The 13,644-nt window shown below is 34.7% G+C and overlaps 1 protein-coding gene and 1 long non-coding RNA gene across 3 annotated transcripts in view; both read left to right on the forward strand.

The window, feature by feature from the left end:
* LOC107677307 (microtubule-associated protein RP/EB family member 2-like) overlaps window positions 1-4,161 on the forward strand; it is a 17,749-nt gene extending 13,588 nt beyond the window's left edge. For both annotated transcript variants that reach the window (XM_016472177.1, XM_016472175.1), the window contains exons 6-7: window positions 2,428-2,583; window positions 3,567-4,161. In XM_016472177.1, coding sequence (XP_016327663.1) covers window positions 2,428-2,583; window positions 3,567-3,641 — 231 coding nt within the window. In that variant the 3' untranslated portion in view covers window positions 3,642-4,161. The remainder of the gene's footprint in view (window positions 1-2,427; window positions 2,584-3,566) is intronic.
* A 1,064-nt stretch (window positions 4,162-5,225) lies between these two features.
* LOC107677213 (uncharacterized) overlaps window positions 5,226-13,644 on the forward strand; it is a 13,854-nt gene continuing 5,435 nt past the window's right edge. Inside the window, exons 1-4 of the long non-coding RNA XR_001632813.1 lie at window positions 5,226-5,359; window positions 5,867-6,022; window positions 6,099-6,151; window positions 7,288-7,378. This is a non-coding gene — a long non-coding RNA (uncharacterized LOC107677213). The remainder of the gene's footprint in view (window positions 5,360-5,866; window positions 6,023-6,098; window positions 6,152-7,287; window positions 7,379-13,644) is intronic.

Raw genomic sequence — 13,644 nt, forward strand, 5'->3', positions numbered from 1 at the left:
TATATTTAGTACAAAATTTTATTAAGTAGTAGTAATAATAATAGACATAGTCTAACATATATGTCTGTATGTTAGACATAATGTTTGAGAACTGTAGCCATATAAAAGTTTTTTATTAAAGTGCCCCTATTATGCCTTTTCGAATATTACCTTTCATGCAGTGTGTCATGTAGCTGTATGTGAACATAAACTATCTGCAAAGTTGTGAAGCCGACAGTGCACGATAAATTCGGTATCGATAATTATTGACATTTTTATAACCTTTTTTTAAAACAAAGAGCAATAAAAAAAAAATTACATTTAACCACTGTATTTTTAAATGAACTCTTTTAAATTAAAATTTTTTTTTTTGTTGTTGCTTTAACAGTCAAACACAAAATAAAAATTAAACAAATATTTCATTTCTAATGTTTTATCGTCTATAAAAAGTCTAAATTAACTCATATAAGTCAAATATAATTTCGTAAATTGCATACACAATTATGAACAAAACAGCATCACGTATTTATGCATTGCTAATTAATACAAAGAGCCGAATTGCCCATCACACAGATTGCCTTTAAAAACTGCGCGTCTCGTGGGCTTCTACATCATCATCACCGCATCTCCTGCTCCACTGATGACGCTCCCTGATGCACATTTCATCATCATCATCATCGAACTTTATTAAGGACACACTCGGTCCAAACAAAGACACAACAATAACATTTACCATAGATTGTACTATTTATCCATTCAAATGCAAATGTTTATTTTAAATTAGACTAATATTCATTTTTTTTACTCGCAATCTCCTCATCACAGCACTCATGTTCGTGTTTGTGTGTGCTCATAGTGCGTGCCTATATCGTGCACTATATCGAACATGTTTTATATCGTTATCGAAGAAGGTGTACCGTCGATAAATATCGATACTGTTTTATCGCCCAGGCCTAGGCTCTACGTCACGAAGTAACACATTTGCATAATGTCTGCTTACGTTCTCACGAACAACTTGCCCGCCCACAAACACAGTAAAATTTCCGTGTGGTTAAAGGGTTAGTTCACCCAAAAATGAAAATTCTGTCATTAATTACTCACCCTCATGTTGTTCCAAACCCGTATAAGACCTTCGTTCATCTTCGGAACTCAATTTAAGATATTTTTTTATGAAATCTGAGGGCTCTCTGACACTCCCATAGACAGCAAGGTAACTACCACGTTCAAGGTCCAGAAAAGTACCAAGATGATCGACAAAGTAGTCCGTGTAACATCAGTGGTTCAACTGTAAATTTACGAAGCTACGAGAATACTTCTTTTGCGCAAAGAAAACAAAAATAACGACTTTATTCCACATTTTCGTCTCTACTGCGTCACTTGTGGACGCGCGTTCACGACAGTATCATGACGCGAACGTGTGGCGGGGCTGACCCAGATCCGGCGTGATGACGTCATTACACGGGATCTGGGTCAGCGCTGGCGCCGCCGGTTCCACTTCATGTGTTCCGAAGATGAACAAAGGTCTTAAGGGTTTGGAACAACACGAGGGTGAGTAATTAATGACAGAATTTTCATTTTTGGGTGAACTAACCCTTTAACATCATGTCGAGAAGACGCTGTATCCTACGCTGTGAAAGTAAATTTGTTTGATCACATCTTATAATTACCACAAACTTGTTAACACTTGACACTTACCACTAAGAAACGTCCTGCTCCAGTCGTGCTCGCGAATCGGTCTCTTGTTGATCAGCCACTTCAACCGTTTCATCATCAGACTCCGGTTCAAATTGGTAAGGTACAATCGATACCATCTTTTCTATGTATTGACAAGTCTCCAGGGCTGTCATTTCGTCATGGCAATGGGCGTTTCGTTTCCGACACGTGCTGTATGCGGTAAACCAATCCAGAGCCAATCTCTCTACGGCTCTGGACCAATCACAAAGTACTGCGCCATCTGACCAATCACAGCAGTGAGGGCTCACGGAAAGGAGGGGTTTAGAGAGACTAATTCTTTGAACTGCTTCGCACGAGTCGTTTACGAATAATTTAGAAATGAGGTAAAATTAAATCTATTTTTTGAGAAAACTAACGAGTTTTTTGACCTTGCATGCATGTAAACCTGTTTTAGAAGACTCATAAAACAATATTAGCAACCTTAAAAATGGCATAATAGGGGCACTTTAAATAAGAGTCGTGCATTGTTAATTGTGCACAAAAAACAAAGAAAGGACATTTTTTTTGGATCATACACACGATTAAACTTGGAAAAAACACATTTTTTTGACCAATCAAATTCAGCATCAGGAAATGTAAACATTCAAGGACGAATTATGTTGTTTAAAAGCATGTCTACTAAAGCAATAACTATCTTTTACTGTCAGTATTTTCAGCAGTCCATTGACAGTGTTTTATGTCATTGGTAACTCTTGCGTCTCTCCTCTGCTGCAGCTCAATACATTAAAGCTAGCACTAGAAGGAGTGGAGAAGGAGCGGGATTTCTACTTTGGGAAGCTGAGAGAGGTGGAGCTGTTGTGTCAGGAGCAGGGCCAGGACAACGGGCCCTTCGTGGAGAGACTCATGGAGGTGCTGTACTCTGCAGACGAAGTTAGTACTTCAGTTCAAGTTCTTTTTCAGCTCTTTCTTTCTCTGTCTGTCTGTCTACTTTCTGCTTTTTAATAAAACATCACACAAATTATTATTATTTTTATAAGAAATCACATTTATTTATATTTTATATATATATTTATATATTACATTTTGTGCTCTTTTTTTTTCTTTGAATAAAATCTTAACACCATTCACAAATTATTATTATTATTATTACTATTTTAATGTTCTTTTAATACATCAAACCTATTTAAATTAATAGTTTTAGATAGTTCTTTAACAAAACATCACACCATATAATATTAGTAATTTTAATGTTTTTTTATTTTATTTATTACTTTCTTTTTTGTTTGAATAAAATAGACCTTTATTGTTTATGTTTCATATTCATATTCTACACTTGCATAGCATTTTCCCCCTGAAGTCCACTTATTATGTTGGTCCAAGGCCAAAAAAATGGTCATAATTTTTCATGATTATTTTTCTCCCTCTATATTGCACAAGCTATTTTTCTATAAATTACCTGTTATTTTTAACACATTTTGTACTACTACTCTAGTTCAAACTGTCATTCAGTACTGAATAGATGTACGTCTGAATGGTCATAAATCGATATACTCTTTAGTTGTGACATCCATAACTATGATGATCTGTAAAAGACCCTTTTTTGCTGTGTTTTTGATCTTGTTTCTTGTGCTATAACCCTACAAATCAAGTGCTTCTGTCTCATGCATAGTGCAGTTTTTCATGGTTCTTAACAGACAAACTGACTAATGTTATCTAATATGACAAGATCTTCAAAAATAACTAACAGGGGAAGTCGTGGCCTAATGGTTAGAGAGTCGGACTCGTAACCCAAAGGTTGCGGGTTCGAGTCTCGTACCGGCAGGGATTGTAGGTGGGAGGAGTGAATGTACAGCGCTCTCTCCCACCTTGTCACGTCACTTTCACTTTTTCAGCATACAACTGTGTGTGTGCAGGAGGCAGGCGGAGAGGAGCATGAGGCTCCGGCTCAGGAGGAGGACGTCCCTGACGACACACAGGACGAATACTGAACAGCTGTCAATCAAACAGACACCTGAACATACATGCACTGTCAGAAAACTGCTTTTGGGTTCATTTCCTCCAACTCATGATGGTTTATTTCTCATTTGCTCTCGTGATAAAGGAATGAGACAAATTGGCCAGATATTCAAACGTGTCTCTTTTTTTCATTTTGAAGCCCTGTTTAATTGCATCATGACTATTATGAACATCTGACAGCAGCATAAATGGTGAATCTTGTTCGTGTGAAGCCCATGATAACCACCGCACATCAGATGTGACGTATCAAACCATTACATTTTAAAATATTACAACAAGAGTAGCTCAAAGAGCTACCAATACAGTTTGTGAAATATCGCCTCCTGGTAGATTCCTCAAGAAGACTAACCATTGGTTACCACGGTAAATTTAGCATTATAACCTAATGCTCACTGGTAATATAAACCAATGTGATTCATTTGGAAACAATGCTCAATTTGTCTCCATATTAGATTAAATATACTAATTTTTTTGGCTAAATGTGTCTCAGCTTATCACAGTGTTTGATAGGAAGCATTTTATTTGAACTGTGCAATCCGTATTCTGCGTCTCAACATGTTTTACTTTATATGTACAGTAAAAAAAACAGGCGTCATCTGAATAAAACAATGCATATTGAAGATTTTTGTTAACCGTTCTAAAGCACAGGTCTTCTGAACAGAAAACAGCATTCTCGTGATCTGATACTCGTTAATATTTTCCACAGGTCAATGCTTATGTCATTTATTATTGTGTACAATGGAAAGGAATGTAAACAAATGTACTGTTAATAATTATAAATAGACAATGTTTTTCTTTTTATTTCCCTCACAGTATCTCCCCTTATGCATTCCCCAAATGTGTTGCATGTTTGCATTTTATTTGTGAATAACTTGACCTGCTTTTTACATATTTAATAAAAAAAAAAAAAGAAAAAAAAAAGATGTTTTTTGTATGTTTAACTTGCTGTTTAAAATCTCTGGAGATATGATAGGCTTGCCCTAATAAAACCCTTTCGCTTTCAAAAGGAATAAATCATTTGTTTTTATTATGATTAAGATTTAGGGTAAAATTATTATTTTTGTCCAATATAGTAGACATATGTTTTGTTTAATATCTCTGAGATCATGAATACCACTGTTTTAAGTAACTTATATGAGACACCGAATACTTTTCTGTAACACCAAATGTTTGACGCTGGTCATTAATATAAAGAAAATATGCAATCGAAATTCCTTCAGTGTGCTGTATGGAGAAGTTTAGGGTTTGGACAAGAGTTTTACTTTGAATTGCTTTTAAAAATAGTTGACAAATCACACAAATTAGCATATTTTATGGAAAAGGAACCGGTTTATTATTTTTCAGTTATCGTTAGTATTTTATTTATTAGTTTTTCATGTAAATAAACGTCTTCAGAGAACAGAGTATGATTTTCTTTCACAAATACATTACAGACGATTTTATTTATTTAGTCGATAATATTATTTAAAAAAAAAAATTTGAAATTGTGTCTCTGGCCGCCAGGTGTCAGTAGCGCGCGGCCTCACGAACTGAAAGCGGGAGAGACGAAGCGAAGAAGAAACTGCCTGTGCTGCTGCAGTTTGAACTACAATACGTAAACAATATGTAAACAGTTATCATTTAATAAGGAAATAATCCCTATTTGAGGAAAGAGACAGTTGTAAAACGCTGGCTTAACATAATGGGCAAGGTAAGCGATCAATAAATCCATTGTAAACGGACTTTCTCAAACTTTTAATATGTTTCAGATGTTTGGGAGAACCACTTGTATAATTTTATACACTGTCAGTCCAGTCGAAGTGTTTTTATCCTCTACACATCATTACAGCATGGAGTAGTAATAGTTTAAACTCCGTGGAACTAGAAATATAAATAAAAAAATTAAGCTAAGAAAAGAGAACAATGAAAGCGACCCATCTATGTATTTATCAAAAAAGTAAAAAAATGGACACGCCTACTCATATTTGACTTATTTTAGAATAATGCCATGAAAACTAATATGCATAAATAATATGCATTGTAAACGTAAGTACAATAATTATGTAGTGAGCATAAAATGTTAAAAACCACTAAACCATTTTATTTGAGCTTTTGTGGTCACCCTTAATTATTAAAAAATATATATAAAAAAAAATTATTAATTATTACATTTTGTATCAATTGATTTTAATTATGTATTGTGCATATGTGGTTTCAGCGCAAGAGAAACCTGGACATGGGAGGTGTGTGTTATTCCCAGACGATGTGAAAGACTTTCAGAAAGGTGGGAAAAGCATCTGCCAGAACGTCCACACCTGCCACAAAGTCCTGGGGAAAATGTGGCGACAGTTTCCTGGACACTCCCGTCATCCAGGTGCCTTAAACTAGACGGACGTAATGCTGTCTGTCTGTTACACAGATGCTCTGAACATCATCTGTTTGTGTTTCAGAAGCTGCAAACATCAGAGAAGAACACGTAAAGTGGCTCTGACGTCTGTTACTGGTAATAGAACAGATTCATCAATCTAAAAATTGCAAAGATTAATAATCAGTTAGAGATTTATTTAAGATTGAGATAAATGCAACAATATTATAATTCGAATATATTTGGGCTTTTTAATGTTATTTAAAGAAGTTAGGTTCGCCAAGGCTGCATATATTTGATCAATAAATACAGTAAAAACAGTAATTTTATTAAATATGATTACTATTTTTTTTAATGTTTAAAATGTAATTTATTGCTGTGATCAAAGCTGAATTTTCAGCATCATTACTCCAGTCTTCAGTGTCACATGATCCTTCAGAAATCATTTTAATATGCTAATTTGCTGCTCAGAAAACATTTCTTTTTATTATCAATGTTGAAAACAGTTGTGCTGCTTCATATTTTTGTGGAAACTCATACCGGTTTTTTTAAAGGATTATTTGATGAATAGAAAGTTCAAAAGAACAGGATTTTGTTTTGAAATAGAAATCCTTATAAATGTCTTTACTATCACTTTTGATCAATTTAATTCATCCTTGCTAAATAGTATTTATTTAATTTATTAAATATATTTTTTAAAAATATTACAGCGTTTTGGGCCAGTCTGTCTTACTTTTTTTAGTTTTTTTTTTTTATAATCTATGCATAATTAAAAATTACATTTGTGTGTGGAAAATGTGTAAAAAAAATATATTTTTAAATAAATGTGTAAATTATAAATGTAACATTAAATGTAACATTACAATTCTAAATGTAAATAAAAATATTAAATAAAAAAAAAAATTTTTTTGGGGGGGGGATCCATTCTGTTTGAAATACACATCCTGAATTGTAAAACATTAGATGAAATCCCAAAAAATTAATTATGCAGGTGTTTTATATGGCAGAATAATTTTGAGTAAAACAGAATTTAGCATTAAAGAATGTATCTTTTTGATTCCCTCATAACGATATTCCTGATGTTTCTCATTTAAAGAGTGTTAAAGTACATGTTACTCAACAAGTGAAGTGTAATTATTACTTGACAAGTGCTATCAGGAATGTGGAGTGATGTAAAAATATTCTCGTCCAATCAGAACCTTTTGCTCTGGATGCAATGCTAGACCTTCAAAACTGTAGTTTAATATGCACTGGCTTACTGCTTTTGCCCTCAGGGACAGATGACCTGCCCACTATTGATTCAGACAGTGAGAGGAAGAGAATTCAGCTTCAAAAGAACACACTGACTTTCTAAATCCTGTTGCCGTAAGTATGTTTTATCTTTACATTGGCAGAATCATTTTACATGTATTAAGGTAATTTCATTTTAACATTAAAAGAAGAAAACAATTATTTTACGTTTTTTAAAAAAAGAAAAAGAAAAGAAAAATTTTGGATCAGGTGAGATTGTTTCTCAGTAGGGGGCGCAATGATTCCTCAGACAAGAAATCTTAAGCGTTCATCAGGGTTCTCAATGTCCCTGCTCCATTTAGGACTGAACTTTGGCCTGAATATTTATTTGCAACCTTTCTTGGTATTAGTTTATTAATATTTGACATCTTGTAGAGTACATATGTCACTCAAGTCATCTGAATATAAGATCAATTGTGGCTCAATGGTCATGTCATATTACTTTCCACATGACACATGAAATTAAGTAATGACTTTAGTTTTAAATCGCATAAAGGTAAATAATGCTGGTCTAACTCAGATATGTTGATATGCCAATTCAAAATGATTGTTTTCACCATTAGAAGTGACAGTGCAATGCATTAGCAATTGCCACTAATATGCATCTTATAATTATATAGTATTATATGTAATGGATATTGCATCTGAAAGTCAAAGTGGAGTACAAGTCTTTTCTGAGATGTCTTAGACATGCTAAATGAAATAAAGCAAAAGAAGTTTCTAGAGTTAGATTAGAAATATACCTATGCTTTGTAGTGCACTCTGGTGTGACAATGTAAATTAGATGAGGCACTGAAGGTCGATTAGGTAGTTCAATAACTGTGCCTAGCTTAGCACCTGTAATGGTAGTAAAGTGGTTATGAGTTGGGTTGCGAACACAGTGATTTCAGGATCAGTCCTCAGTTGATCCAGGTACTGGAGAAGTACTGAGATCTCAGTCTTGCTTTCATCATTGTGGTCATGAGCCAGACACTTAAAAGGATTCAAAAAATGAAAAATCCTGTCATCATTTACTCACCCTCATCTGGCTATTTTGAAATATTTTTTTTTTAAGAAGAAGAAGAATGGTGCAACTGCTCTTGTTCATACAGTGAAAGTCAATGGCGTCCAAAACATCATTGGATCCCATTGACTTTCATTGTATGGACAAAAGCAGTTGCAGAATTCTTCAGAATGTCTTTTGGGTTCTGCAGAATGAAAGTCAGACAGTTTTGGAATGACTTGGGGGTGATTAAATGATGACCGAATTTTAATTTTGGAATAATCTAGTTCAAATGTATCCTGATGTTTTATCCCAGGAATGTTATTCCCGGCATCTGTGTCATCAGCAATGACATCATCATGAAGTGATCTGTCTTATGCTAGTGATCTTTGACCATGATTATCATAATTCAGCATGATGCATCTTATTGTCATAATGGTACAATTCACGGTTACTGTAAGTTACAGGCAAATTTGTCATGTTGAAGAGGTATTATGCAGCACTGCATAAACACAGCTTTGATTTGACTCATTAATAGTTGGGATAGTTGGAAGGCATCACATCACACATTGCTGAAAAATTCAAAGGTTTTTCCTTGTAGTTTAATCTGGTCATGTGGCGCAGATCCAAATTATAATTTGAGAACACTCCGGAACTCAAAGATTTCTTTGTCATCGGAAATGTTTGGGTCATCAAAAAAAAAAAAAAAAAAACTTGAAAGACTCTTTAGAAATGGTTCTCTGAATCATTTAGCCTTAATTAGGTCAAGGAACCTTAAAAATCTAGATCAGTGGTTCTCATCTAGTTTTGCCGCACCTTAAATTTCAATCAAACTCAGTAATTGATTATTGTAGACATTCCCTCAAAATTAAACCCTGAGGTTGAATAAATAATAATATTCATAAAACCAACATATTTATTTAAAAGATAAAATATAATAAAAATATTAAAATTATTATTTAAATATCAATAATTGTTTTTTTTATGATTAAAATGAATAAATAAATAAACGAATTATTATAAATAATTACAACATTAATAATTAATTAATTAATATTAATCTCTGCAGTCAGTTATTCACCATACAGAATACATTGTGGTTGGTGCAAATTATGTTTATCTTTGTGAGTGAACCAGTATTTGATGTATTTTTGAGTCATATTTTCTTTCACCTCATGCAGTTCATGCTTTTTGAGAATGCGGTATGTCATTAAAACTATCCATGTTGACATCTATATAATTTGTCTAGCTTCACCAAGTGACAGATGAATTTGTGCCAAAATACCATAGAGTTTTATTGAACATCTTTGACGTCAACAACAGAAGATATGGGAAGAATTTCCCCCACTGATCAGAACTAGAATAGACCAGTTTTTGGATTAAAAAAAAGTCGACGACCCCCAATCTAGAGCATCTTTGAAACGTCATTTTTTAATTTTCCAAAGGTGTCATGAAGAATACTGCAACATCTCTATCTGAAACGTCTGTCAGCCTTGAACTCTTCCAAATCACATCAATGTTTAGCACTTATTCCAATGCCTGCTTTTAAAAATGTATTTTAAATTAGCCCTGCTTCCTGGATTCAAGATTGAAACCATTTGTTTAAAAAAACGGATTGTTTACTTGCCCGGCCTTCGCTGGAAAAATGTTTTGTGTCCATTTACAGCAAGAGAGGAAAAAAACAGACATGCATCTAGATATTAATCACATGTTGCTTTATTTCTCAATTAATTACACCTGCATTTCTACCTATAATTCATTTCCTTATATTTTCCTGCAATTAAAAACCAAACATGGGCGTCCTTGATGACACACTTTTCTGTGGCCTGGCATCCCTCTCCGTTAACGAAGCGGTTCCGTCCTGTTCCCGCTGGTTTGGGAACTGCCCCTATATGACGTTTCTAAATTAGACCAAAAAAAAAAAAAGTGGGAGTGAGATAGATTTGATAGAGCAAAAAGTTTGTGTACTCGTCCATTCATTTTGAGCCAGTGCAGGGTGAACACATTTTTGAGCTTGGGCCAGGAACATAGTGTACTGCGCAGAGAGAGAAAGACAGAGAGCTCGCGTAGTGCACTGTTCGCTGGCAGGCTGCGCTGCAGGGTCAAGTTGATTCAAATAAAAGAGTGTGTAGGCTGTTCGGCGGGCTGGAATGCCGTTCGTGTCTCCACATGATAATAAGAAGGCAGCCGATTTTTTCCACTAGAAAACCAGTTTGTGACAATGCAACCACAAACACTCGCACACACAAACATAACCCCCTCCTATTTCTTTTACGTCCATCTTTTATATAGTTATAGTATTATACTATATTTCTATTTCCATATATAATATTTCTACATTGTAATGTATGTATATATATATATACATATCCAAATATGACATAATAAAATACATTAAATGGATAAAATATTTGGATAATAATCGGATAAAACTGCTCTGTTGGTGCATCTATGTAAAGTCATTTTTAATATCCAGATACACTACTTTTCTAGATATTCTCTGTTCTTTTTTGAATGTAGGTCTATGACATTTTTTTTTTTACGTCTATTTTATCTCCTATTTATTATTTATTTGAAGAAACCCTTAACCCTAAGTATGAGCAATAATAATAACAGTGATTGTTGCCTTAGCAAGCACCACTAACAAGTTCAACAATATGCAACTCACAAAGCCGGTGATTTTAGATTTAGTAACTACAAGGCAAGTGTCGTACGTGGGAAGCATGGGTGGGAGTAGCATGTGGATTGAGAGTTCAGTGGCAGTACTTTAGAAGACTGATTCCAAGCCTTTTCCAGAGGGCAGAGGTTGAAATTAATGCAGTGCTGGATAGGTAGATGCTCAGATAGTGCTCTCAAGGCCCCTTTGGAATTACGATGTGCAGGAGGATAGAATTAATGGGAGGTCATTGAGTTCTTGTTTTTTAGCTTCCCACCTTTGACCTTCTCACTTATTTTCTTCTCTAGCATCCATGTGAGACGTGAGTTTGAATGGTGATCATGTTGGCTGTTCGGCGGGCTGGAATGCCGTTCGTGTCTCCACATGATAATAAGAAGGCAGCCGATTTTTTCCACTAGAAAACCAGTTTGTGACAATGCAACCACAAACACTCGCACACACAAACATAACCCCCTCCTATTTCTTTTACGTCCATCTTTTACGGCCTGTCATAAGGTAAATGAGTCATATATCACATATCATCGGGCCCAGGTCGTATCTTCAGGTCTATCTGTGGAATGTATCTTCTGTCTTTCTTTTTCTATTGTTTGTTTGAGGGTGTGTGCTTTGTCAGGGCTGGATGTCCCTCGTCACATCTCAGATTGCCTAGTTTGTAGATTTTCCCATAATGCATTTAGAATCGATGCTGTAATTTTCACAAAGGACAGGATTTGCGTGCAGTGTACAGATATTCCAATGATCAGTCCAAAGCAGAGCATAAGAAAGACACACACACACATATATATTCCAAAGTTGTAATTATAACATTCCAAAGTTGTAATGTTTGTAATTTTTAGGCCTGGAAATGGGTTTAGAAATTAGGACTATTGGGCATTGATATATTTATTGACATAATATTTATATAAAAATACAACAGATCCAAATATGCCATAATGGAAATATCTCTCTATCTCTCTATCTATCTATATCTCTCTATCTCTCTATCTATCTATCTATCTATCTCTCTCTCTCTATACATACAGTGTGTAATATATATATATACATAATAAAATACATTAAATGGATAAAATATTTGGATAATAATCGGATAAAACTGCTCTGTTGGTGCATCTATGTAAAGTCATTTTTAATATCCAGATACACTACTTTTCTAGATATTCTCTGTTCTTTTTTGAATGTAGGTCTATGACATTTTTTTTTTTACGTCTATTTTATCTCCTATTTATTATTTATTTGAAGAAACCCTTAACCCTAAGTATGAGCAATAATAATAACAGTGATTGTTGCCTTAGCAAGCACCACTAACAAGTTCAACAATATGCAACTCACAAAGCCAGTGATTTTAGATTTAGTAACTACAAGGCAAGTGTCGTACGTGGGAAGCATGGGTGGGAGTAGCATGTGGATTGAGAGTTCAGTGGCAGTACTTTAGAAGACTGATTCCAAGCCTTTTCCAGAGGGCAGAGGTTGAAATTAATGCAGTGCTGGATAGGTAGATGCTCAGATAGTGCTCTCAAGGCCCCTTTGGAATTACGATGTGCAGGAGGATAGAATTAATGGGAGGTCATTGAGTTCTTGTTTTTTAGCTTCCCACCTTTGACCTTCTCACTTATTTTCTTCTCTAGCATCCATGTGAGACGTGAGTTTGAATGGTGATCATGTTGTACAAGGTACTAGTTCATATCTTGAGGTTTTTGGCTTTGCTTTGGTGGCCCTCAGCCATCTGTAAAGACTTTTTTAAGGTTCTGTTCTAATTTTTTGTGTTTTATGCAGCTTATTTATTTTTTTTAATAATTCTGTTTAGCTTCTTTTTCAGATTTAGTTTTAGTAATTTTAGTACTTAATCTTAAACTTATTTTATTTAAGTTGATTGCCAAGGCAACATTTCTATTTCTATTGTTTTATTTTATTTTTTTTCATTTTAAGTTTAGTCTTTCCTTTTAATATTTATATTTTATATATTTCAAATATAAATAAGTAAATGTCTTCATGTCCTTTCATTGCATATGAATGTATTAAAGGGATAGTTCACCCAAAAATGAAAATTTGATGCTTATCTGCTTACCCCCAGGGCATCCAAGATGTAGGTGACTTTGTTTCTTCAGTAGAACACATATGATGATTTTTAACTTTAACCGTTGCAGTCTATCAGTCGTATAATGCATGGCAATGGTAACAAAATCTATGAGAGTAAAAAAAACATGCACAGACAAATCCAAATTAAACCCTGCGGCTCGTGATGACACATTGATGTCCTAAGACACGAAACGATCGGTTTGTGCCAGAAACCGAACAGTATTTATATCATTTTTTACCTCTAATACACCACTATGTTCAACTGTCTTTGTTCGCGCGCACGGCTTCCGGTGCGTGAGGTGTGTACGCGCTCTGGCGTAGTGTACGTTAATGGATGTGTTGATATCCAGCCGAAGAGCAATCAACCATAACTTCAGGCGAGCAGGCTCAGAAGTTGGGAATACGTGGAAAGTCACCACTCCCGAATGAGTTCGCGCGAGAGAACGTAATCTTTTAGTTTTAAGTCGGTTTGAACAATCCGGATAAGCGCAAGTAAGTACCATTTGGATTAGCCGTCGTACCTACAATGAACACTGTATAAACAATGAGTGATGTATACGCGCGAGAGATCACTTCCGGCGCTTGCGTAAACTACGCCAGAGCGCG

This window comes from Sinocyclocheilus anshuiensis, unplaced genomic scaffold (genome assembly GCF_001515605.1).
Source record: "Sinocyclocheilus anshuiensis isolate Anshui unplaced genomic scaffold, SAMN03320099.WGS_v1.1 scaffold392, whole genome shotgun sequence".
Taxonomy (NCBI): Eukaryota; Metazoa; Chordata; class Actinopteri; order Cypriniformes; family Cyprinidae; genus Sinocyclocheilus; species Sinocyclocheilus anshuiensis.